This window comes from Tyto alba, unplaced genomic scaffold, assembly GCF_018691265.1.
Source record: "Tyto alba isolate M040663 unplaced genomic scaffold, T.alba_DEE_v4.0 Super-Scaffold_49, whole genome shotgun sequence".
Taxonomy (NCBI): Eukaryota; Metazoa; Chordata; class Aves; order Strigiformes; family Tytonidae; genus Tyto; species Tyto alba.
In genome coordinates, this window is record NW_024881325.1 from 1,327,289 (window position 1) to 1,354,451 (window position 27,163).

Genomic DNA, 27,163 nt, shown 5'->3' on the forward strand with positions numbered 1-27,163 from the left:
AGTTGCAGTTTCCACATTTTTTTTGTATCCTAAGGCCTTCACAGATGAGGACTCTTCCCTCCACACCCCTCCCCCCCAAAAAATACATTTTTACTGTACTGAAGATTTGCTACCACCACATTGCTGGTGTAAAAATCAGTCTTTTGCCCATGCTTCCGCTTCCCCTACACTGTACTTCCTTTGGGACAAAAACATAAAAGCTGTTACTTTGTTAGATGACTAAACCAGGCAGTTCTGCCAGCACTGCACTGCTTACCTGGTAACTGTTTCGTTCAGAAGGTCATGGCTCCATTCTGAATCTTTTTTCGTGCTGTTCATTTTGTCCAAAAGCTCTGTGTCTGTCGGGGTCTGTTCCTACCATTGGGCTCAGTATTCTCTGTTCTTAAGAATTTTCCACAAAGCATACCTAAGTGAGTCAACATCTGATTTCAGATTTCTTTTTACTAGAGCTTATGCTGAAATGTTAAAAAAAAAAAAAAAAAAAAAAAAAAAATCACATGGCAATTTCAAGTCTTCACTACATATGAAGTCAATTTTAAGGTGGATAGGGTATATTTTGTATAAAAGACTTCTAGATTATCCAGAAAGCAACCTCTTCATGCAAACAAAACAAAACAAAACAAAAAAAAACAAACAAACAAAAAAAAAATAGCCAAAACCCAGGGTTAATTTCATTTAAGCAGTGAGTGGCTTAAATTCCCTAGCTCTATTTCTTATAATCTTTTTGCATCGGGGACTTTGGCCCTTTACTAATAGGGACAGAGAATACTAGTACCATACATACAGACATTCTCTAGTTGAAGTCACTTCTTTTGCAGAATATGCCACCATAAAAAGGTTAGTCAGCCTCCTAATATCAGAAAAGGGACATTTGAGGGGATCTGTCTTACAGATTCTAGATCTATCAACACATAATGCAAATGTTAGGAATCTGTCTATGACCTTATTTTACGGTAATAATATTTTCCAAGAATATAAAAAAAAAAAAAAAAAAAAAAGAAAAAAAAAGACATTTATTTCCTGACTCTGGATTCAAATTTTACCACTTTAAACTCAAATATTTTCAAATAATCAATATTTTAAAAGTTCCTCTGTGATTAAAGTAAGCCTGAATGAGTCATATTACATATAATGATATATTTTCTGTCTTCTTTCTGAAATTTATGCTTTGAATTTCTCTCCCTGGAAACAATTAGCAGCCAATTTCATTCCAATTTTTTTTTTTTAAGTGAGATCACTAAATCAAATGTAGCTTGAGAGCTAGCCCTACTGATAACATAATACACAAGGAAAAAAAAATACATGCTAATCAGGTAGTATATATTTTATTTCATTTTTTTTACCTTGATATTCTTTTTATCAGGCACTCTCACAAATAAAATGAAGTGTTTCCTCATTTTTTTTCTATGAAGAAAAGCACCCCAAATTAGCAAACCCACCTGACTCAGTGCAAAAAATATTCTATTTACAACAGATGCTCCAAATTTATTGCATCACACATGAATACCGCCAGAAACGTCCATTCTTTAATGGCATGATTAATGTAACACGTTATATAAAAGACCAATTTTATTTAGTTAAGCTAATTTAATTAAAGCAAGGGAGATCAAGTTTTACCTTTGTGGACAGTACTTTCAGGAAAAAAAATAATAATCAAAGAACCAAACAGCAGGTATTTTTGTTCATAAAATTCCCAACTTTAAAGCACTTAGAATCTTCTGCCAAACAACACACATTTTGTAAATCTGCACAAGTAGGTCTTGAAGGTCAATGAAAGTATGATTTTCCTTCCAACTATGACACTTCTGAAATGCATAGCCATAAGTTGGGCAGTTATCATCTCAGTCTCATGAAAGAAAATACAATTTTTATGAAAGGATCTGATACCTGACAGACTTCTCATTTCAAACACTCTTTCCCACACAAGGTCATTGTCGAAGTTTTTGGATTCAGAATGTCACACATCTGAGAAAAAAAATTACTTTTCATGAAGTTTATCCTGCAGAAGCACCCAGTAAGCATCCTCAAAAGAAGTCCAAGGACAAACATGTAAGTGCAGAAATAATGTATTTTGAGAGGACAGTTTCAGATCTACCTAAGACTCGATGGACTCTCCAGTTCTGTAAGTCCTTGACAGAAGTAAAGTTAGGACAGTGATTATTTTGAAAGAGCCCAAGAGTATTTTGGAAAATAAAGCTAGCAATACATAGAAAATGAGTGGCTTTGGGTTTTAAATGATGTATACAATCAATCCTTTTTGCTCAGGGTTTCAAAAAATCCAAGCTATAGTATACAGGAAAATTCATTTCAGTATTTACAGAGTATTATTCCTTTGCCCTATCACCATCGAACCCCCCCACTAACAAAAATTCCTACTTCAGTAGTAAAACTGGGCATGTAAATTATTAGAACAGACTTCTGAAATGCACTTCAATCTTCTCAAGTAGGCAAAGCAACATCTGCAAAATATTTTGAGAAAAAGTACCATTTATTTACCCATACACAGTATGTCAAGACTCAAGATGTCTTCCTTAACCATCCCTTTGTCATTTTATATAATTTCTTCATACTGTAAGTTACAGATTTCTTTGCCCCTAAAAAAAAAAAAAAAGACACAGAACCCAGAAAAAAATCAACATTTAGGAAGTCTAACTCAAATAGTTGCTTCTTATTACATTAAGTAAAATATTTCCCTGGAAGAATGACAGCCTAATCCATTAGGCAAACATGCAAATAACCTTCTTGTCGCATTCATAACACAGTAAATAATGACACAAAAAATTACTTTTAATAGTATCGAAGCATGCAAAATAGAATAGGTTCATTCTGAAGGCCTGACAATGCTGCATATAAACACATTGGATAGACAATGACCAAGGTATAGCAAATGTAGAGATTCATGATAAAGCCCTTAACCAGTACAGAGGGAAACTTCTAATTTGCATTATCGTTCATACACGGTAAATACAGGAAGGCTTTTAACCCACCTGGGTCTACTGCAGCCCCTCACCAAATCAATACGTGATGCTTTTCAAGCCCTTTCTGATCTACTGCTAGGTGGCACGTCCAGCTGAGTCGGACTGTACTCTGGCCTGCTAATGGCCACCAGCAACCTGACAGACCGTGTTCTGCAGCAGGACACCCAAGCAGGATTATTTAGAGAAATCCAGGCTGTTAGGTGTGCAGGTTAATTAGCTGGCCACGTCTGTGAGAAGAATCTAGTTATCAAAGCAGTTTGGTTCTTGAGATAGGAGCCCACTACCAGATTTGGTAGATCAGATGAGGCCTAACCATCAAGAACCACAGCTATGCCCAAAGCTGTGCAGCCAAAATTTTACTGAAAGGACAAACGGAAAGGAGAAAGAGAGGGAAGAACCACAAAAAAAAGGACAGCCTGCCCAAGCAAAACAAGCAAACTCTGCATGACTGGTAGACAATAAGCTTTATACTTCCAAATCTTACTTTACCAATTTCTTCTGCTAATCAGATTTTAGTTAGCCTTGCTTGATGCTATAAATCAGGCATTTGCTTGCCTTGTAGACCAATTCTACACAGTTAGAATTGAGAAGCATCACACTGATGCCCACCTTGATTAAATGTAATCAAACACTGCCCACCACCAGCAGCTTTCCAGGATAAACCAACCCAGAGCATTGCTATGCAAAGACTTGTGAATTAAAAGTGAAAACAGAAAATTGTTTTTTTTTTTTCATAGGAAATATGCTGCTGACTATTGAGATGGAAATCTATTCTGGTTTCAACAAGTTATAAAATACATTACAACCTCCTTGAGTATTTTGTTATTGCCTCATCCAAACTAATGGCAGCTATCATTTCAAAACTGAAAGAATAAAACTGCTCAACTTGCATAATGAAATGACATTTGTGTCCTTATATAAAAAAAAAGATAATATTGAAATGATAATGGGTATGGAAAAACAGATAAGGCATACACCCAGGTGAACTGAAAGAAGCAAAAATAACAAGATTATGACAAACAGTTATAATTTGGCAACACTGCCAATATCAGCAGCATACCATGGTCACCAGTGTGAATACTCTGTCACAGGGATGTTGTCTGAACCAATTTTGCTTCAGAGTAACCTGCCTGCCACTTGTTTATAATAAACCTCATATGAAGCCAGAATAGCTGTCACCACATCACCTTGCAGTAACCCACGAGGAGTGAACTTTGGTAAATATCATACCATTACACTAAGCCTACAAAAAAGGAAGGCATTTCTCAATTTTTGTAAAGATACAGAAGGATTTTGTGGTAGTCACTGCCTCTGAGCTTTTACAAGTTTTATATACGAAGGGATTGAGGATGACTCCCACATAATGTGCAAAGTGGACCCTTAAACACTTTCTGAAGTTCTACCAGAGATGAGCTCTCTCTTACAGACCTAAAGTAAAAAAAAAAAAAAAAAAAAGACTCAGCCTTTTACTGGGTTTAGTCATCTAGTATTTGGAAACTTAAAACCAAAATGTTATTAGTCTTGGCATTTCAGCTGGTTTCTGAGCTCCCAGCCAGTGGAGCTACTTGTTTTTCCCCCCTTCTAGCTTTTTTTGATTAAAAAAACACCCCAATACAGAAAAATAAAACAACATCAAACACAGAGTGACTTTTCAGATTACAACACAGTCTAATCACACCCTTACAAATCCGAAACTGAAAATGTAAGTTTTTAATGCTGCACAAAAAGCTTTAATTTTGACACATGCAGATTAAAAATTATGATATATTATACATACTACAATCTTTCTTATGTTTATTTAATAGAATACTGTTTACATAACAATACTGACTGAAAGTACACAGAAGCAATTTAGCCAAAAGTCACACAGTATGACTCTCCAGAACACAAGGAAAGACCTGGCCCTTCTGGAACAAACGAGCAACTTAGACCCAGGTTTAGCCACCTTCTGCACTGGACATTTGGGGGGGACGGCAGGAAGGGTGTGATAATATTTGATTTTAAAAGGACCTTAGAAAGTAATCAAATGAAGATAAAATACTTTAAGTGAAATATGCATTCAGTATTAGCAGTCTAGAGTCACAAGAAGTCAAGCGAGTATGCAGTAATAAGGAAAAGTGCATGCTCTATTTCTGAAGGAATACGATAGAGAATGAAAAGCCTATCATGACAAATATGCTGTATATAATCAGTTTTGCACTTCTCGTGTCTCTAATTGCAATTTAAATAAACTCGACTTTACCTTTTGTGAGGAATCATCCATACATCTATTTTCAACTTACAAAGCCATGTGCATCCCATATGTAAGCTCAAACTTTTCCATATCTAATAGGTTTGCTGCTGAAAGCAAGCACACTAATGAAGTCACGATGGGCTTTCCTTTGCAGCATCTCAAATAACAAGTAAATAATCATGTGAATTCTGAAGCGCCTTACATATCTGCATGAAAATTGCACACAGTGTAAGAATTCCAGTTGCAGAACAAGGCTAGACCAAGCTCAGGCATAGCACATAAATGAAAGGAGTGGTTCCCATCTCCAAAGTTAAAACTATGTAACTGTACGGCTTTGAAAATTACTGTCTAGCCTCCTAGGTACCACACTTCCAGGATACAGCCCCTCGAATACTGAAAGTGCTCTACCAGAATCCATGTTGTTCTGCCATTCCAATGACTTCAGTGTACTTCTGGAACTGCATGTGGCAAATCAACAGTAACACAGCTGACACAGCCCTGCAGGACTGTAATTAGCTGCGCAGGCACGGCAGCCTGCAAGTCAGCTTGTTCTATCAGCTTGCCAACCTACTCTGCCTCTTGCAGCAGCTCAACATAAAGGGATTTTTCTCCTTCGTATTTTCCCCCTGCAGGGAGCACTCTACTGAACTCCACCCACCAGAGCCTTATGTAATAAGATGCTTACATTTCTGCCCTAGCACATCATGCTACAAAGCAAAATACAGGTTTATACATACAGCTGGTTTCTTAAAGCAGCCCTCAGGGTGATGAGTCACATCTGTAGTAAAAGTTAATGGCTGCAATTATGGCTCAGTCTCAGAATCTGAAGCAGTTGGACCACATGAAAATGTCTTTCTACTTTAGCTATGAATCTATGACTTGGTGGTTCCACCTCCCCTTTAGATTTTTCCACTATGATACAGAACAAAGTCCTAATGCACATGGAATCAAGACCACAAAATTTCAGTGTAAACATAAGTTGTATCTGGTTTTACTTAACGACGTATGTTCAGTTTTTTGGAAGTGTTAGTATTGAAAGACAGTAATTTGGCTATAAGTCTCCCAAAGTTTCCTGGTAGATATGCCTGACCAGTATTCTTTATTTCTTTTTGAAAAGAAAGACTAATGCATATACTGCTGAAGAGCTGTCATGGGGAGGCACATAATGATATATTGTCAGTGTATCATGCACAGACACATGCAGACTTCTTACACATATTTACAGTGAAGTGCAGTGGTATGCAGTATCTGCTCAGGCAGCTGATGAAGACAGCAGTTATCACAAATCGACAGAATATTTCATACGTAAAGCTGCTCCTTATAGATATATAAAAAAATAATTCCTTGAAGACATAGTACACTAAAATGCCAGTTCTAAGAAAACAAATGTTATTCAAAGCAGCTACAAGCATTTGTGCTAACTTAAAAGTATCTTGAACAATTGCTTCAACTGATGATTTAATTCACAGTATTTTATTTATAAGAAATTGTCAAGGCTTGCAGCATTCCTCTAGTAAAATATAAAGAAGAAGCCTAAGCTAAAGAAGTATCCACATCTCCCTCAGAGGAGCTAAATATAAGAACTTCAGAGTTAGTTCTCAAAGACCATGCAGGCTCTGGCTATGTGGTAAAATAAATCAAATGATGGTGCCATCTCTAATGGGAAACAGAGGCAAACTCACCACCACAGACTCAAAGAAATACATAGGCACATTTTCAAAAACTAAATAGGGCATTTAACAACAAACAAAAACATAGAGCTTGAGCTCAACTTTAAAACCACGCTGGCAGAGAAAGATGAAAAAAGTTCTCTTAAATGGGTTGAAATTCTTTATTTTCCTTTTGCTCCCTGCCAATACTGTTAATAGACAGCATGCCATCTCAGCAACAACTATTCCTGATTTAACATTTAATTTAGATACATGGTGTACATTGGACTACCATGCTACAGACCAGAGTATTTCATTTTGTTGTTGCTGTTAAGATAAAACAATCAGCTAAGGAAATAATTCCCTGTCCCTCATTACATTTCAAAAAGAACGATGGCCATGTCATGAAAACAAATTCTTTTGCAAGCAGACACAGGACAAAAGTACTTGCACTGTTACCAGGAACAGCAAGAAAAATAGTCAGAGCTTATTTAACGGAGCCACTGATTTCATGAATCTCTTTCATAGTTCTAGTAATGTAGCTATGATTCTTAAGATAAGCACTGCAGAAGGACAGAGCCATAATACTTCTTCTAAAGTCTCTACTAGGAAGTGTGAAAATAGGTCTTTGGGGAACAGAACATTAGGCAAGATTTGGTTAAGGAGTGAGGAAAGAAATACAGCATCTTTAGGGATTAAATTTAAATGCTCAACACTTTCCTGTAACACAGATTCCTTGCATGCATCAAGAAAATACTTTCAGGGTAGGAGCCACAATGTTGTGTGTGTGTGTAGTATGTATCTATACGAATACTAGCCAGTAAGAGCCCCACGAAATGGGAAAGCAAGGTGTGCAGCATTAATGCCTGCCCCCTAGTGATGAATTTCTTAAATTAAGAAACTGCAACTGGGAGAAAATCTTCAGTCGAAGATACAGCAAGACCTAATAAACTCAGTCATAAATGTTTGGAGAGAAATATTCATAAAAAACTAACAAACAAAAAAATGGGCAAAAGCCTTCTACTAAATCCCAGACCCATGGAAACCCCTCTGTCCTAAGTTCCAGGGAAGATCATTGAAGATCATACAAATATCACATCTGAAAAATACCAAGGTCATACCCCTGGTCAGGTGAATTAAATATCTTCTTTAATGTGCGCAGCAACGTGGGGTTTTATTACAAAAATACTCTTTCTGTGTTTCTGTCCCTCTTCAGTGAGTGAAACTGGTGGTGCTCTGGTACGAGCCACGCAGAGGCTGGTCGGAGAGCGGGGCTGTGCCTAGCTTAGCAAGCGAGACAACACTCCCTTCGTGTGCAGCAGCACTCGCCACAGGCACGCTCCCGAGCCCGAGGGAAGCGTGGGCCACCCGGGCTCCAGCTGCGGTGGCCAGCACGGCAGGGCTCGGGCAGGTCAGCTCTGCAGGCGAGCTTGGAGGTCATTACACAGCATTCAGGGGTTACAAACTGCCAGAAACAGTCCTTTTTCCAAATCAAACTCATTTCCCTCAGCACAGAATCTGTGAGTAACCCCAAAAGATCAATCCTGAACTCTGTTACTAATGGTTTTGGCCAGATTCTGGCAGAAGTGCATAAATACTGCTAAAATAAAGCAAACTAAATTACGCTAAAAGTAAGAAAATTAAACGCTCCCAAGCCTCCTTGCTCAAACTTGGCTTGTGTTTGAGGCAAAGGATTGCAATTGCTTTGCTCTACCCGAATCAAACTGAAAAAAAATGCATTTTCAACACTAAAAGCACTAGTAGAAAATACATGGGTTTGGATATAAGTGTTACTCTATGTAACTGGCAGGTTAGAAAACAACTGGAGTTTGTTTTAAAGGGAAAAAAAAAAAAGTCACTATATATAAACCAAAAAGCAGGTAAGACAAAGGAAAGAAAAGGCATTTCACAAATAGCTACTTTCAGGTACACAAAATAGAAAACATGGTAAAAATTACAAGTCCTACTAAAAGATGTATTAGGACCCCCCAAAAGTCCTAGTAACCATGTAGGCTGTAAGCGATTTACTGCATGACACTCAAAAGGAGCTAACAGTTCCCAGAGGTGATTTTCTGTCTATCAGGACAGAAGAGGAACATAAATAATCTGACAAAGTTTAGCCACTTTTATTCATACTCTTGCAGTTACAAACTGCTTTGCTCCACAGGTCAGTCAGGCTGCTAACTTTCCCAAGCACTGAATTCAACATGGTAACGCTGTCTTTGACCTCTCCCCTCCAATTATTTTGCTCTACAAAATCTACTCTCCATGGATTTATAAACAGATGGGTTACAAGCTGATATTTTGGAGAGAGGCACATTACAGTACAAAAAGCCTTGACCGGTAGCAGGTAATTCTGACAACAAACCCTAGAAGAAAAACATCACCTATTTGGTTGGAAACCTTACATTAAAAACTAATACCTACAATATGCCTAACTCACATAAAGTAAAAATTTGCTTTTCTCAGATGGAGTTACATCCTTAGTCTACTCCAGCTACTAAATAAAGTTAGGCAATAGGTTTGTCAGACTTCTTCCAGTTAATAGAACTAGACTATTAACAGAAACATATAAAAAGTACTGCTTATTTTACTCAGCAGACCACTAATGGTCCTGAATACTGCAACTTGTGTTTCTTTACAAGGAGGTAGGCAGTATAACATGGAACCACCGACTTTAATACTACATGGGAAGGGAAAGCAGCTGTAGCAGTCTGGATAAGGACTGCTCAGTAGGAAACTATACACCTGCTTTTAAAACCAGTAATGGTATCATTTGTATATAATTGCTTTTGTGGAAGAATTAGGAATAGGTATGAATGAGTTGAGAAAATTATTTGAGCAATTTCATGCAAGCAGCAAGGATTTTTCACTTTGCAGGAATTAAAACTATGTCCTGATCAAAGTAAACGAAGGCTCAGGTCTTAAGTCTTTCTTTGAGCTGCAGTGTTTTCAGCTTTTTAAAATTTAAAAGTCAGGTCACGTTTAAATTAGATTTATTCCAGAACTCAGAAAACAGGATGAAGGTCCAGATATGTAACTGGCAGTAACTTTCATTCAGTTAGGAAGACTTTGATATCTGAAAAGTATCCCTACTTTTCCCAGGCTTCTACCCAAGCAAGTCCTTTTTTTTTTCCTTCTACATCTTCTCTCACACTGACTTTTTAATACTCAACTCTTTTTCTGAAGTAATTAATGTTAAAGTATGACAGTTACAGTAATATCTAATGGTCACCAAATATTGTCTTCAAATACACACCTATCTTCCAAGCCCGACAAAAACATCAGATCCTGCCAAAGTTCTCTCCCTCAAAACTCATCCCCCTCCTTTATTTTGTGATGAAATAACCTTATAGGCTACATAATACCAATTCTATGTACTGATCACGTAGGGATCCACTCGCATGTAGAAAGCCAGAGTGAACTATAAGTAATTTTTTCAATTTATTGATACAAAAAGAGCAGAACTAGTGCACATGAGCCAAATCTGGCCCACATATAAAATTAATTCAAAGTCAGAAGTTGGTTTTTTGTTACTTTTGGGGCGCTGGGGTTTTTTGTTTGTTTGTCTAAGAGTCATATAGACCCTGGTTCCTTTTGGCATCTTACATTTACTCAATAGTTACATAAAGCTTCTGCTTAAAATATTACTTTTATTTTTCAGGGGCTTGCCATTAGGTACCCCAAAAGCTTATTCCTTAAACTATGGTAACAGGGCAGTCTTTGGGCCCTATAATTTTTCGTTTGTGAAATCAGAAGACCTGTGTCAACAGACATCAGACACATTCTTACCAGCTGTTAGTATGGTTTTAGCGCTCTGCACTATACTGGAAGATCTCACAATTGCCGAAATGCCTGCAGATAGAAAAGCACACAGATGTTACCCATCTCAGCAGTTTTGTGGGGATTTTTTTATCCTCCAACATACACAAAAGCATTAAATATTTTTCCAGTTATACAATAAAGTCAGCCTAAAAGTAAAACATACATTTAAGCTGAGAAAGTTTGCTTCTGTTCTGCTTTGCCGTATTAACTGAAAATATTCTTTAAGCTATTTTAACTTATTTTCTATATAGCATACAGGAAAAAAAAAAAACAAAACCCTAACAAATCAATATTAAAACAGATAACAACCAGTAGGAATTGATCAAATTTATTAAGTGTTCCCATTATTTCTCTACTAAAACAACTAGTCACAAAGGATTCAGAGTTGTTCCATCTAAGTGCTGGTAGATAAGCTTTCTAGAGCACAACAAATTATGCTCAGTGTTTACTTCAATATGAAATTGGGATTTTGCACTTCTCTGATCAAGTAGAGATGCTGATATTGTGCAGTGTTTGCCTGGATTTCTTAAATTATCAGCTTTTGGAGATAAGGCTCATTTACCACTTCGTACTGTGGCACATTCAGTTCTCACTCTCCAGTGGTTCTTAGGTATTAATGGAATAGTATGTAAAACATTAAAACTTTTTTTGAAAAGTGTTAAGTCTTATTTGTTCTAACACATATATATAAAACTGATATATAAAATAGACATATAAAACATTTAATACTGATATGTGCAGAAGAAAACTACTGCACATTACTAAACACTTAAAAATGTAGAAATGCAGCAGTCCCAGAGTTAGTCGTCCAAACTGAAAGTTATTCTTCTGCGCTAACCAGAACGTAGAATATAATTTCAAATATTTTTAAATCCTTTTTTCAAGGCTACTTCTATAACGAATAAAAAAGTTTAGGAAAATCCATGAGTAAGTAAGGGGGATACAATATTCCACTGGAAAATAATTTGGGGGGACAGGGGTGGGGAGTGGAAGGGAACAAATCATGTTGAGCTGGTAAAATACCCAGGAACAACGCGATTCAACTTGAGTAATCAGCTTTCTCTTGTAAGATTACCAAATGGCTTGGCCATCCTCTACCCAGATTCCTGAATTAGGAAAATCTTTTGGCCACAAAAGTGAGAGTGTTTTTGTTCTCCTAAGCGTATAAACTACTTGGCTTGAAAAGATTAGATCTATCCAGTGTTTTGATATTGAACTGCTGCACCACTGTGCAGAGTCTGCAGTCACAGCCCTGCCCGCAGTACCCTACGGACGTCCAACTGCAAGGACAGTTAGCTCAGGCAGGACAACCTGAAGCTCTACAACTGTACACACAAATCCAGGCTGGGCGAGGAGTGGGTTGAGAGCAGCCCTGTGGAGAAGGACTTGGGGGTATTAGTGGATGGAAAATTGACTGCGAGCCAGCAACGTGTGCTGAAAGCCAACCATAGCCTGGGCTGCATCAAAAGCAGCATGGCCAGCAGGTCCAGGGAGGGGATTCTCTAAGACCCCCATCTGCAGTGCTGGGCCCAGCTCGGGGGCCCCCAACAGCAGAAGGACACGGAGCTGCTCGAGCGGGGCCAGAGGAGGCCACGAAGATGCTGGGGGGGCTGGAGCAGCTCCCCGGGGAGGCCGGGCTGAGAGAGTTGGGGGGGGTTCAGCCTGGAGAAGAGAAGGGTCCGGGGAGCCCTTCGAGCGGCCTCCCAGGGCTTAAAGGGGGGACAGGGAAGGTGGGGAGGGACTCTGCGTCAGGGGGTGGGGGTAGAACAAGGGGTAACAGTTTTAAACTGAAAGAGGACAGATTTAGATTAGATTTAAGGGTGAAATTCTGCCCCGTGAGGGTGGTGAGACACTGGCCCAGGGTGCCCAGAGCAGCTGTGGCTGCCCCCTCCCTGGAAGGGTTCAAGGCCAGGTTGGACGGGGCTGGGAGCACCCTGGTCTAATAGCAGGGGGTTAGAACTAGCTGAGCTTTAAGGTCCCTTCCAACCCAAACGATCCTGTGATTCTGTGCAGCTCACAACACTGCAACTCCTGCTCCCAGATTCAGCTATTATCACATTACTGTGGCAGTCCAGCCATAGCAGCATGAAAGTTGCCACAAACTGACATGGAAGGAGCTGGACACCAGGTAGAACTCATCCTATACTGCCAATAAAGAACTGCAACTCTCAGGAGCTTTATTTCACCAAAGAGAAATCAGCATAAGAGCTCCCTCAGCAGTTGGCTAGTGTCTAATGGCTCTCAGGCATCTAGGGAGTTTCTGCTGTGCTCAAGAAGCTTGCAAAATTGGCCACCTGGAACTAAGATGCATCAGGTTCTTTACAGATGTAAAAGACTCTTCAAGTACTAAGCATTTTCATTTTTCTGCAGAATAATAAAACATTGATGTCTGCAGCATTAGCTTCAACTTGCTTGTACTACACAATCTTGCCTCCAAGCAGCTGTGATGATGTGAAGCACCTCAATCTTTTTCCTCAAAGCTCGAGTTCTCTGCCAGAGCTTACGTATCTGGACTACAATGACTGGGAAGGTTAATGTCAGCAAGCCAGAAAACTAACTTAGCATTGCAATGTATGACTGGTAGGATATATAGCTTAGTATTTAGATGAAGTTATGCCAGCCAATGAAAACCTGAAGATGCAAGCATCCCAAAAAGGGTTAAATGGTCTAAGCAGGCCACACTAATTCCTGAAGACTGCTTCTCTCAGGACCCAAACCAAAAAATATCTTTCTGTATCATTAGGAATGCTATTTGCTAGTATTTCAGTTAACCTGTTTGCAATCAAACAAATCCAAAAACATGCTTCCAGGAATGTATCTCATAATTAATCTCTTGTTTTCTTCGTCCTTCTCTATAAATCATCTTTCTGAATTAGAAGAACATATATTGTAAACCTGGATATCTAACATGTCTTAAGGGAGTTTACAGACACTGATATAGGCCTACCTTGATGCACCACAAATCCACAGTCAGGGTCATGGGCAACTTGCATTAAAACTTCTTCCACATCTCTGTTTTTTCCAGGAGGGTCTACCAGAGAAGTTATCTTTTGTTGCAGAGTCCTTGGCAAAGTCATTAGTTGTGTAAATTGACCTTCTGGACTTTTATCAATCTGAATGTTATTAAAAATAAGGCAGTAAAAACATTCAGTGTTAATGAAGTTCTCTTTTTCAAGGAAGTCTTCTGGCTATCTCTGGCCTCTGATAAACATCTCGATGAACACTATTTCACTTGTAAAAGTCATTTATAATGCTAATGAAAACTTCCCAAGCACTGGGAAATGCAGTATCTCAGTCCTGAACCTGAAGAATAATTCAATGCAAAGGTGTTAATTTTTATTCAAGGAAAGACTAATGTACAGACATGATCTTTCTGCCTCTGCAAGCAACTTTTCATTGAAACTTTCTAATTTTTGATCTATCCAATTTCCTTTGGAAACATAAGTACACTACAGTGAAAAAAAAAAAAAAAGTTCCCAAAAGACCACTTAGCTCAGTTTCTTCTGCCTGAATATAATCAAACTATACACACACACATTTCAGGTTTAGTTTGAAAAACATTTTCTCTCCTTTAAACTCAAACCACATCTGGTTTGTATAATTTGAAAGAAACATTCATTCCACATTTTCCAATCTAAATCAGAAATTCTATAACCCTTTTTTGAATACAATGATACCAACATGCAGGCCTGCACACATTTATACAAAATGTAAACAAAAATACTGAAAAATGCATAATGAAGCAAATGTCTCCAAAACTGGAGGAAAATATGAAGAGCTCGATTCCTCCTACACAAGTTTTTAGACAGTTCATGGACACATCAGATGGGAATCTCTAGTTGCCCTATACACTCCCTTTAAGTCAATGGGGAGAAAATGATATCCAGATGAATCACCCACTGACTACAGAGGAAGCCGACAATGAGCAGGCTCTTAACATCATGTGGGAGGAATCCACGCCTGAACCAGAACTGTAAGAACTAGTGTCTGCCTTCAATTGTTTTTGAGGAAGCTTTTAAGAAATAATTTTCTCTGTAACTCTGAAGACATATGCTTGGAGAAGGGGTTTCCCTTCAGTATTAAACAGCACTCCCGATCGTAGTTATCCTCTTCAGTCTGGGGAATAACTGCCAATAACCAGACCAAGGTGTGAGGAATAAAGTATTAAAGCACTTTGCTCAAAATCAACAGTAAAATGATGGCATTTAATCAACAGCCTCGAAGACTATTGTGGAATTATGGACAGCTTTATTATCCAACAATACATCTGTAGTATGCTACTAGGACTTGTTTCAAGCTAACACAACAGCAAATGTTATTCTAACTAGACATTTTCTTGGAGAAAGCATTACTGATTCTTTTCAAAATTCATTTAATTACTTCTTCCACTAAACTGTTCAAAAGCACACCAGTAGGAAAGCATGGAGACAGATGCAGTGTAATACAGATTTGCCGACGCTGTACTCCAAAGCGTTGCAGTAAATTATTTTCTGTACTCAAGCTTGCTTACAACTGTACTTCAGCTTCTAACAAAGACACGTCCTAAAAGGAGGCATTTGTGAGGTAATTACCAAGGTGACTTGAGGATAAAGAAATACCTGTGTCCACGAGACAACTCATACTATTTGTAACTTCATGTTGAAATGTATACTACGCTTGTAGCGTGCATGTCTGTGTGTGAATATTCAAGAGGAAAAATTGCTATTGGACCCCTGACTGTGGCACCTCTCCCCTAATTGCAATGTTACACTTATACCTTGTGCAAGAAAGATGGAATTCAACATACTGGTCGTTTTGAATACCTGTTTCCTAAATACTAGGACAAAAAATGTTTTAGTATGGGTATTTAAAGATAATGCCAGAATTTCATTTGGGTTTCAGTCAACTGATCTTCATAACTAGCACTCCAGGGGTTTTTTTGTGAGATGCCGTTCTTGATTGCAGAAAGTTGCACCTCTAAATTACGGCCTAATCTTTTTAACAAAAACCATATGTTTATTCATCACTTCCTAGACTGTTGTTTTCCACATGGTAGTCATTAGAACACACATTTTAAAATTATCTTCTCTTGTTCCCTTGCTAGGCATCTAGTTCTGTGCCCATTCTCAAAATGAAGAGTAGTTACTACATATGCAGAGACTGGTATTAAAGGCAAGTCTCCTGGCTGCAGAATTACCTAAACAACAGAAACATAACAAATAGCAAGTACAGTGACTACAACTGCTCTCCTTACTGCATGGCATAATTCTTGCCTTCTGTCAATGTGATAAAGCACTTCCACTTGCTTGTTTTAAAAATGTTTTGAAGAACACTTGCCTCTAGTCTTCCCAGATGGTGCTTATATACCACTTGAGGGCAGTCCTGTAATATGTTACTGTACAGCTTCTGAAAATGGGGAACATTAGGTTTCACTATGTTCTGCACTTTCCATCTGTCTTCTCCTATTACCATTCTGAAATCACCTAATCAGAAAAAGAGAAACAATTCATTAGGAAAACACAGAACACTCCGAGAAGGAGAACATAACAGAAACCAACATAGTACAAAGCTGTCATTTAAAACTTTATTCTCCAATTCTACTAATGTTTTGTATAATCCACAATAAGGTTCACCTCCTAATAGTCAAAAAACACTACTGAAATACCTTCAAGCACAGAAAATAAGATTCAGAATTGTTATGTGGCCTCTGATATGCTGTAATGTCACCAACCCATGAGTTCACATTTTTACTTGGACAACTAAAAAATTTCAACTGTCAAATTGGAAAAAGAGCCTGGAAAGCAGCAGTAACAGTTAGATTCTTTGCAACTATATATTGGTTTCAACAGATTACTAAACAAACTGATCAGTCCCGATACTTTGTATCCAGAAACAAATAACCTGCAATTTTCTGATATTGAAAGAAAATAATTTGCATTGCCTGCACTTCAGGGGCAGTACCTAAAGTACAGCTAATGGTAGTTGGGTTAAGATCACAGTATCACCTTTTCCTCTTAGCCACGTATTTTGTTATTAGTTTCAAAAAGCAACTGCTTTTAACAGCACTGTTACATTACTGACCTTTACACTTTCTTTTATGATACATGAATGAAAAGTTTCAAAGAGAGTAAGTGAAATGACAGTCAGACTGTAATAGAGCATTCATCTACCTCCATCAGGTACTACCCCTGGTAGCTTCCAGGGTTACCAACCAGGAGTTAGAGGCTCAGCGCAGCACATATCAACAAACAAAATCCTGAATCAATTGATTTTTCCACTTTCCACATTCAGGGGATAAATGTTGTTCCAAGGTGGCAACTTGCTAGCAATACTTAGTTTATTTCAATTTATGTCAAGCTGCAAAACAAACACTTCCCATATAAATGGTACTGACTCACTGCTCCCAAAAAACTGCATAAAAAATAAAAGGATAAACATTTTCCAAATTAAAAGCACGAACAACTCTTTTCAGCAGTCTCCAAGGAGACTGATTTGAGCAACACATAAAATCAATTTTGTCTACTAGCACACCCTCTGAAAAGTTTAAGGCTTAACAAAATGGCAGCAAAATAAAATACCCACAAACATGTAATTGACAGCCTTTTTATTAAGCATTCCCAACGGGGAGCTTACTGCTTTAGCTTTGTTCACACAGCAGAGCCAATTTCAACATCTTACAGCATAGTAACTGCTCTCCCATGTCTTTGATTAATTGCACTGTTTCAGATGATATATAAAAAGGTATCTTGGTCACTGGAGCTCACCAAGAATCTAATGACATTCCTGGGCAGGTTTCAGGTGGGCAGGTATGCAGCCCTGTAGCAAATATCCCTGATTAGCAATGCTCAGCCATCCCACTGTCAGGGACTCTCTTTACAGTCCCCTTCAAACAGATGATTCAGAAGATAACTGCTAAGGAAAAGCTGAACAAGTTGCAATCTAAACTGACTAGAGAACAGTAACTCCTCAGCAGAAACAAGCTGAGGCTTATAAACCCTACCTGCCTACCTGTGCTTTTTTTTTTAAAGCCAAACTTGCATTTCTATGTGAGCAAAGAATGTGCTGTGTGAAGCACAACTCCAACCAAACTTGTTCACAGTGATTTCATTAAGGATATCAACATTTAAAGAGCAATGCTGAATTAAACTGTAACAACTACATTTTGTATTGAAGAGTCATTTGCAGTAATTTCTTGAAATTTTTTCCATACCAATTTCGTAACTACAGAAAGGAGGAAATTCTCTTACCAAAAAAAAAAAAATCAAATACCAACCAGGTGGTAAGCGTTAAATGTACACTGAAGAATCATAATCCAGCTCTTTAGCTTAACTACATAAGAACTTTAAACACAGCACATTCAAAAAGTAAGAGTCTGTCCCGTATTTCTTATCTATCAGGTGAATCAACACTACGTTGAGAGTGGAAAGAAAAATTTTTCTCCAAGGTTTTGGACCATTAAAACCAAAATACAATCTATAGAAACAGAACCCCCCCCAACAGTATTTTACCATATTCAAACACCCACACTGAGCTGTTCACAAATCAAGCAGGCATAAGAAGTTTTGCTTATGTTCCTACATCTATTTTCCATGATAAGCACAATTCGTCTTTCCAAGCTGTTCTGTAACACAGCATTAAAGTATAGTTGTTGGAACACGCAATAGTGTAGGCCCAAAGCAAGAGAGCAGATGACCTGTTATACCTTAGACTCCCTACGGTGGTACAACAGCCCCAACTACAGCTTTTCTCCTCAGCAATTTTAGACACCATATACTAACCAGAATAGGAGAGTCCTGCAATCTGGACATAGAGGTCTTCTTCAGAGAAACTTTCTGGTAGCATGAGGAAGGCTGCTGTGACTGCACTCTTCAGATTGCTAACAAGAGCAGCTTGCAGCTTGCCATTCTCATTCTGTGTCAGTATTTTCACCTGAAAAAACAGTTGTTGGAAGCAAGACTTCAGAAAAGTGCTATTGAAGATGAAATGCTACTCAATCCAGCATGAAAAATATATAAGAGAAATTTATTTAAGATTAGACCCTATTATTATGGTACAATAAAGATTAGAGTATCCCCCTTTGTTTACACAGTGAGAGAGAGAACCTCTACTCAAGAATTAACAGCCTGCTACAAAACGCCGGTTTAACAAACACATTTGAAACTGCTATAAGCAACAGCCATTAACTAATCTCTGAAGAGCTATTCACCTTTTCATAATCATTAATTTAGAGTTAATCAAAACAGTAAATATGAATGCCTCAACAGAAATACTTCATATGTGATTATGAAATAAGAAAAAAAGACCACTGTCACAGTGAAAGAGAATGGAATACCAGAAAAAGAGGTAAGTTTTCCTATTCCTATCTTCATTTTTTTTTTTATAGAGGACTCCTGTATCATATGCTTCAAGTAGTTTCTTAGACATTAGTTGTCCTTCTAGAAGAAGCAGAGCTTTATTTTGCACTTTTCATGAGCAGAATGATCAGTGAATTTGAGTGACACAAAGAAAAGTTTATTTTTAGCAAACATTCAAACTGTTCAAAACCAACTACAGAATCCAGTCACCTAGGATATGGAAATATACTGGAATAAAAAGCAGATCTTCAGCAAGAACTGAATATAGAAACATATTATTATAGAACAGACAGATGAAGTCAGCCTGGTTTACAAGATGCTCCTTCAGAAACAACTCTACCAAGAATACCTGCTTGTTATGAGTTTGTGTCTTTTTAAAGTGTTCTGGTTAAGCAATACTGTCTGTCTTATAAAGGGCACCTTCTTGGTATTTGTTTACTCTAGAATACCTTAAAATGCAAACCCACTGGCAGTTATGAACAAATGCATCCAACCTGCCTTTTCTCCCCAAAAGCCCATTCACACACAAATGAGTTGGAGTATTACTTGAAATTATGCCCCCACATAAACCTGAGGCAGCTAAGGTATCCTTTCCAGTAAATATTCTCCTTTATGAACGTAAATACTCTGTTAAGAAAAAAAAAAAAAAAAAAAAAAAAACAACAAACCAAAAAACCCACACCTAACCCAGATTCAGTAAAAGTATGAGAATCAGACATATTTGCTACACAAAATTTTTCTTACAGAAAGGACATTAACAAAGCAATGTCATGGCTGGCCAATACTATATTTAAAACATAGTTTTTAATAATGGTGAAATCTTTAAGAGGGATTAAACTGGAACAATATCTCATTTTGGTATGATGGCAAATGCAATACTATACAGGCTGCTTGTTTCAATCATTCTCCATTAAAGCATAGGTTTGCCTAACATCAAATCTATATGATAGTCTGTAATTGGTCCAGGGTAGATTTTCAAAGGATGTCTTCCCTTTGATTTTCATTTTAAAAATAAAGAGTTCACTGCACAAGTGAACATTTCAGAATTCCTCCTAAATTCTCCTGCAAGCTACTTTTTGTTTTTTAGCGTTAGAATAAAAGGCAATGATAAAACACATAAAAATACAATAGATTCATCTGACCAGAGTAAATTTTATTTCCTTGAAAATCATGGGAGATGTTTACTGAATGCATATAGACCTGCCCAAAGAAGATCCAATAAACAAGACAGGCTGGTTATGAGGAGAAACTATTATTTAAAATCTCATCAACTAATTCACTTGTATGTACTTTCATAACTTGCTGCTATGGGGATACTCTAAGGAAAGACAGAAGAGAGAAGTCTGTGGCACCCCAAGCAGTCACGCAAACTGCTTATACTTTAGGCTCCCCCTGGAAAGTGCAGCAAGTTATGAACATGTTTTAAGAACACCACAGTTACAGCCTTTTAAAACGTGAAACTTAGCAGATGCTGTTCTTCCTCACGGACCACAGACACGCTTTAGTGAAATCAAAGAAATAATCTCCTTCTCTACTAAAAGCAGTTCCTAGCACAAACCAGAATTTTTTCAAAGAAAAATAATATGCTAGGCTTCAAAATTTGAATGCCTAAAACATTGCAGTAGTGATACCATTTATGAACAAATTTTAAACAGCTCGGATAGCTAGAAAACTCCCAGGAAGGCAGAGTGCAATACTTAGCACCCAGGTATGACACTGATGAATGTTGATTCTTGAGGTAAATCTGACAGAAGACCCAAGTTAAGAAAGGCTTTTTTGCAGTACAGAGAACTTATGATCAGAACTATTCACATACGGGGGAAAGAAGAAGCCAATTTATTCTGGTTTTACAGTATACAGAGAATTCAGTTAACTAACAGTAGAGACTTTAAAATTACTGAATATTTTAAATGAGGGATATATTCAATTTTATAAATAAGCATGACCCTCAGTCATCACAACAGTTTAAAGTAGGAAATGTACAACTTTCACTGCTAGGAAATTCATACACAATAAACTCCAGGCATGTATAAATAAAGATACTTACAGACAAACAAAATATACCCAAAAACCTCATTATAGAATGAAAGGTGTCAAAAGCACTATTCCAGTTTGCCATTTAGCCACATCCACACTCTGTTAAATATCATGATATGAGAATTTCTTCATTCTCTTTCAAAAAAAAGTTTTTAAAAATTTGGAAAATGGCAAAATTCTGAAAAAAGAAAAAAAAATGCGTTCTGTCACTCCTTCGTGGGAATTCTTAGAATATAAAAAACCTAAACCTCGCAAGATCTCTCTAAAAAGTACAAGACATTTCTATACACTATTCATACTACTCTCTCTCTCACCTCACTTCAATTTATTAAACACTTCCTTCTCTTAGTAGTTTCTCCAGGACAACAATAAATACATCTGCTTACACAAAAGCAATTACTTACACTCTATGTTTAACAAAAATTCAGTAACACTTCAGATGCTTTTTAAAATCTTCTTCCTCTGACAATCAATTATGTGTCACTTGTGCTTATTTAGTTTACTTTTCAGGTACAGCAGCTTTTTTTTTTCAGGAAACCTGTCAGTTATGGAGAAATTACAACTAAGTTTATTCAGAGCCAATACCTTTTTAAACACAAACAAAGAAGCCTGGGAAGAAAAGTTAGCATGTCTAAGTGGCAATTCCAGACTTCATCTATTCTGCCAAACATTCTGGAAAGATTACTTGGTTAAGGCAACCCGTTTGTAACAGAAACAAAACCTCCAGTGAAAATTAAGCCAAGATTTTCAAGCCAGAGCAAATGTTTTAGCTCACGTGCTAGAATAGCTTGGATAGCTTTCACTCAGAGTGACAGCTTTGTAATGGAACACCAGAAAGGCACTGAGCTCTTCCTCCTCTATATAAGAGTGAGGAGGAAATTCCCAAACAAACTGTTAAACAATATTAATCTGGCTTCAGTCAACTGTGTCCAGAACTAGCACAAATGGCAAATGGTATGTAAGAAATTATAGTGCGTAAGGAAACAAACTTAATCCTGTGTCCCCTCCAAAACAGGCTTATTGTACATTATTAAGGAGGTAAAAAAAGCTTTCTGTCATTACCACTTACAACTTATGTATCAAAACATCAAATCAGTTGCGAAGCCAGAACCAGTAGACTTTTGAAACACATACAACAGATCTAAACAAATTATTTGGTCAGCACGGTATAACATTCAAAACCCCAGTTAGTGTTTTTATGCATTCTACAGGAAGAGACAGTTTAAACATTCACCAAGTTATCTTTCAATCAAATTCCAGTTTAAGTTCTGCAGTCTTTACTCAATAAAAATTCCCATGAGGTTTATGAAAATAATTTGGACTGATTTCTTCTTTTATCTATTAATCAAATATGTGTGAAGATATCTATGCTGTCTTGTTAGCAACCGAACAAAATACCAAATTCTGCTTTCTTGAGCAAGTACAGACTCCCATTGAAATTAGTCAAAATATATATAAGCACAATTTATATATACTAAGATGATGAAAAACCCTAAAATAAATCAAAGCAGCAACAAATGAAGTTACAGTGAACATGAATATTCACTATTCATTGTTATTGTGAAATTCAGAATTCTTCCTTCAGTTATTTTTCTCAATGTATTAAGCTTCACTCTTTATAAACATAACAGCTGTTTTAATCTGTATCACGCTGTGATATGTCTCTGGAGATAGAGAAAAGACAGTAGTGCTGAGACAAACTATTCAAGCTTTCACCCCAAATTTTTAGTTAAAAACATAATTAACTTTTGTTCTAAGATGTTGTCTCCTTCCCCCTCCTCCCCTCTTAAGAAATTTTAGCTTAGCACTGCTGCCATCTGCCGAAAGCACACTGAGTCAGGCACTCATGGAAAGCAAAGACCTATTTTTTGGACACAAACATGGAGGAGAAAACCCAATGTGCTTAACCCATGGTTCAGTCAATTATAGATACTTTAACAATACAATGAACTGACGGTAACTGCAGAGCAAAGCAGCTTTTACCTTTAAAGATTTTCATTATTTAACTGTGCTAAGTTTTAGTGACTCCTATATTTTGTTATAAAAGGTAAATATTACATTTAACATTATAAGGACCTTGAGTTGATATAGTCCAGTTATTCAAGATTTACTACAGGTAGAAAACTGTGATTAATACACTTACCTTTAGGATTTTTTCAGATAATACAGAATATCATTAAGGACTACATTTCACTTCCTTCGTGAGAGATTATGACTCTAGGACTAGACCCCTAAATCAGGGCAGATTATCTGTTCAGTACTGACACACAGTCCTTAACAGTTAAAGTTAAAACTACAACTAATCATTTTCCAGCCCCATAATTTCCTGCATTTCAAGACAGATAACTGAACAGACTAACAGTTACCGGTTTTTGTAGGCGTCCAGCAACATAGAGGGTTTTCCAGTGAAATAAATCATCAATCAGGGTATCAGTGCTAATCACACCATATTTTATCATCTGGAAAAAAAACAAAATTAAGGCTTTTGAAAAACCATATACCTGCAACATTTTCACTACACAAAAGTTACTACTTATTTACTATCACTGTCATTAATTCTAAGGAATGCACACCTCCAAATAACTAGATTCATAGCATTAAAACACTTCAATGAACACAGAAGGTAAATAAATTCCTATTTACATGCAAACTCCTGGGGAAAAAAAAAATTAAAAGTCAAATACACAGAGCTCTAAGATCATTTATAGAATCGAAGTCATCTCAGAATTAATCACTAAAGGAAAAAACAAATCCCAAAGAAACCTAGTCTAGAAAGAGACTGATACTGAAGAGATCTGAACCTTAAAATACAACTGTTCATAGAAAGGTTTTAGAAAGGTTACAATCAGTTTTGTATCAGCCAAATGTTACCACAGTTGGAATAATCCACAGTATCCTTGATGATACTGAAAACACTCAAGAAATAGTTTGTCTGAGATCTAAAATAAACAAAAACCCTAGACATTTCTGTGTACTGTTATTGGGAGATGAGGTGTATATCAGGCAGCTGCCTCTTTTGCTCTTTGATGTTAGAAAACATGTTGTGATGTTGTAGTTCATTTTATGTAACTGGAGAAAAAATGATCTTTCAACTGTTTGTTACCAATTTGCAGTTCCTGAGTTTCTGAAAATTATCATCACAGTAAAGCAACCAAGTCCAGAATTTCTGGATAACAAAGGACCATAGATTATGATATTACTGAGTCATTACAGCATGAGATAAGGGCATAAAGATCCAGAAAGAACAGAATTTCATAGTAAAGATCACCTGTACTTAAAATAAAATTCAAATTCCCTTTTTACTTAAAATGAACAAGGTTTAAACCACATATTCTTAACTCATACAGATGTTTTTAAACAAAACAGCAGGTACATAAGAGAATTTTTCATCTACTTCTCCAACTTTCTGTGAAGAATTCTGAGACATACCCAGCATTACTGCAACCATGTGTGCTCTGAGAAACTTGAGTTAGGTAGGTATTGCTCAGGTGGCATTTTCCCACAACTGTCCTTCATTTCATTTCATTTAATTGCCCATCTTTTTTAAAAGAACTTGCTTTCTCTCTGTTCACTTTGTTAACACACAGCAAAAGCTACTCAAAATCAACACCAAGACAGACAGACACAGCATTTCCCTCCCCTGACTCCCATCTGCACTCCTCCTTACCACAGTATACACACAGATGCAGCAGCAGGCCTTGCTGGACAAGTACTACTTATTTGGAATTATTAATTATACACAAGCTTCACAGGTCAGGACATTAGCAATTAAACAACATAGATGCCAGTTTAAAAACGCAATTATTTAACATAGCAAGTTATGTTAAACTGTAAGAATCTACTTTGCTATTACTACATGGTCAACTGATGAAATTAAGGCCCTGTTTCCCTACAATATGCTTTACAACCACCAAAACTGGCAGACAGCAAGTAATAAAGAATATAAATCCAGTTTCTGAAGTACTTTAGTTGTAAATTCCAAACACTGCTCACACTTTTAAAATGCAAGAACAGCTGCTGTTTCCTTTTTAATTAATATGCTGTTTATGAAACAGTTTTGAGACATAAATATTGAAGACACCCTGAGTTAAGGATCAGTTACAATCTACAAGATTTGCTTCCTGCACAGAAATCTCCTTTAAACTAATCATTTCAATACTTCACACACAAACATTTGACTTAATTTACTCAAACTACTGGTACTTACCCTACCATTACATGGCACTAAAGTATTGTAGTAAACCCCCGCTCCATAGCTCTGCATACTACTTATCTGTTTTGGCCCAAAAACTTTTAGGAAAGAATAATGACTCCTGTTCTTTAACAAGTTCATCATATGCCAGGTCACAGAATCATCAACAGCAAACACGAAGTCCAGCATATTGTCCTGTGAATAAAGGAGAAAACTGTTGGGGTTTATATGTTGGGAAGCAACAAATGTTAATCGTATTAATCTAAAATACACATAGTAGCAAACCAGCAGCTTTCACATTTTTCACATGATTAAAAAAAAAAAAAAAAAAAAAAACAGAACGCAAGCATCAATGTCATATACAGTTTAAAGGTTCTGATGAAGTTGTATGTTTTCTAGTCAGTCTAGCAGAGATGGTCCAAAATTTTCTTGTTCACAGCTCAAGATAACAGCTTAAACTGCTAACGAACAGGACTTCTGCAAAGATGCAAGGCCATGACCTGGGAGATATGGGTAAACAGAGTCAGCTTAGAGCTAGCAGCAACAAACTGCACTTCTGGGGTATTCACTTGCTTTTGCCAAGAAAACAACCCAACCTCCAAAGCGTAACATAAAATGCATGCCCTGCTCTTCTGGAAGAAATCAGTCCACACATCCCTTTGCACACAAACAAGTTGACAGTTTAGAACTCGCACCTACAACAAACTAATATTTGGAGTAACACTGCTTCAAATTGATCAGACCTACCTCTCTATGGCTAACTCTGGGCTGCATCCTAGCTTAGCAGTTAATACTACTAAAAAGATAGTCTGTTAACTACCTTTTTCCCCCCATGCTTTTTGTGAGAATGAGATGCTGTTAGAGCTGTGAAACTGTTATTATCCTCTGGTTTTCTCTTTCCAGGAAAGAAAATGAGACACATTTAAAGTCGCATTTGTGGGGACTGTTTAAGAGGCATGCCATAATGAGCAATACTGACTGTTAACAATCTTAAAAAGGTCGAACACATACACCCCCAAAAAATAAAATCACTATTTCCACGCAGCTTGATCCCCAAACGACGAGTAAGCGCCAAAAAAGCCACTGAAGCGTGGCAATGTATTTTGCTTAGGTTACCCTCACACCCTGCACAACAAACAGGCGGTTTGGACAAGCTGTAACTCATTTTTTCAAGCCGCCAGCGAGGGAAGCACCGATCCAGGGCCCGCAGGCACGGGCTAAGGGGGCACCTGTCCCGCTCCGAGGGGCACCCCCGAGGCGGGCGGGGGGATCCCCCCTCGGCACGGCGGGGACCCCCGCCCCGCCAGCTCGCCCTAGGGGAAGGGACTGACCGGGAGTGTCCAGCCCCTTTCCGCGCCCAAGCCGCCACCTCCGCGCCGGTAACCGCGGCACACCAGGCCCCGGCCGTCCCCGCCACACGCCGCGGGGCGGGAGGGACCCCCAAGGGCCGCGGCCGCCGCGCTCACCTCGCCGTGCTCAGCCGAGGCCCCCGCCTGCCGGAAGACGCCGGAGCCGTAAGCGAAGGCCAGGCTGAGCTCCTGAGGGAAGTGCGCCAGAACCCGGCGGAACTTCACCCCCGAGCTCGACAGCACCGGCAGCGCCATGGCTCGCACCGGCCCCGCTCCCCGCCGCACCCCGGCCCGGCCCGGCCCGGCCCGGCCCGGCGGCGCGGGGAAGCGCGGAGAGGCCGCGGGGAAGCGCGGAGGCGGCGCCGCAGAGCGCCCCCTGCCGGCCGGCGGGGCGCGGGTGCTTCCCCGCCGCGGCTCCCTGCGGCGCGGGCCGGGCGGCCCCGGGGGCGGTGCTGAGGGGGCCGGGGCAGCCCCGGCGCTGAGGGGGCCGGCGGAGCTGCGGGGGAGGGTTCCCCCTGGCCCGGGGTGTCTGTCCCGCCGAGCCCGGAGAGACCGGGAAGCTGAGCG

At 38.4% G+C, this 27,163-nt stretch overlaps 1 protein-coding gene across 9 annotated transcripts in view; it reads right to left on the minus strand.

Moving 5' to 3' along the window:
* TAMM41 (TAM41 mitochondrial translocator assembly and maintenance homolog) overlaps positions 1 to 26,956 on the minus strand; it is a 34,021-nt gene extending 7,065 nt beyond the window's left edge. For 2 of the 9 annotated variants that reach the window (XR_006166912.1, XM_042807013.1), the window contains exons 1-7: positions 26,714 to 26,956; positions 25,263 to 25,442; positions 23,422 to 23,514; positions 18,443 to 18,593; positions 16,002 to 16,147; positions 13,633 to 13,798; positions 10,653 to 10,715 (exon numbers count right to left, since the gene is read on the minus strand). Coding sequence is in view for 8 of the 9 variants with exons in the window: in XM_042807013.1 (XP_042662947.1) it covers positions 10,653 to 10,715; positions 13,633 to 13,798; positions 16,002 to 16,147; positions 18,443 to 18,593; positions 23,422 to 23,514; positions 25,263 to 25,442; positions 26,714 to 26,851 (937 nt within the window). In the remaining variant the exon portion in view is untranslated. Of the gene's footprint in view, positions 1 to 316; positions 407 to 436; positions 456 to 500; positions 1,966 to 2,050; positions 2,595 to 10,652; positions 10,716 to 13,632; positions 13,799 to 16,001; positions 16,148 to 18,442; positions 18,594 to 23,421; positions 23,515 to 25,262; positions 25,443 to 26,713 lie in introns of those variants that run through there. The other 7 variants (XM_042807012.1, XM_042807010.1, XM_042807011.1 and 4 more) reach the window with 7 other exon arrangements.
* Between the last annotated feature and the right edge of the window lie 207 nt (positions 26,957 to 27,163).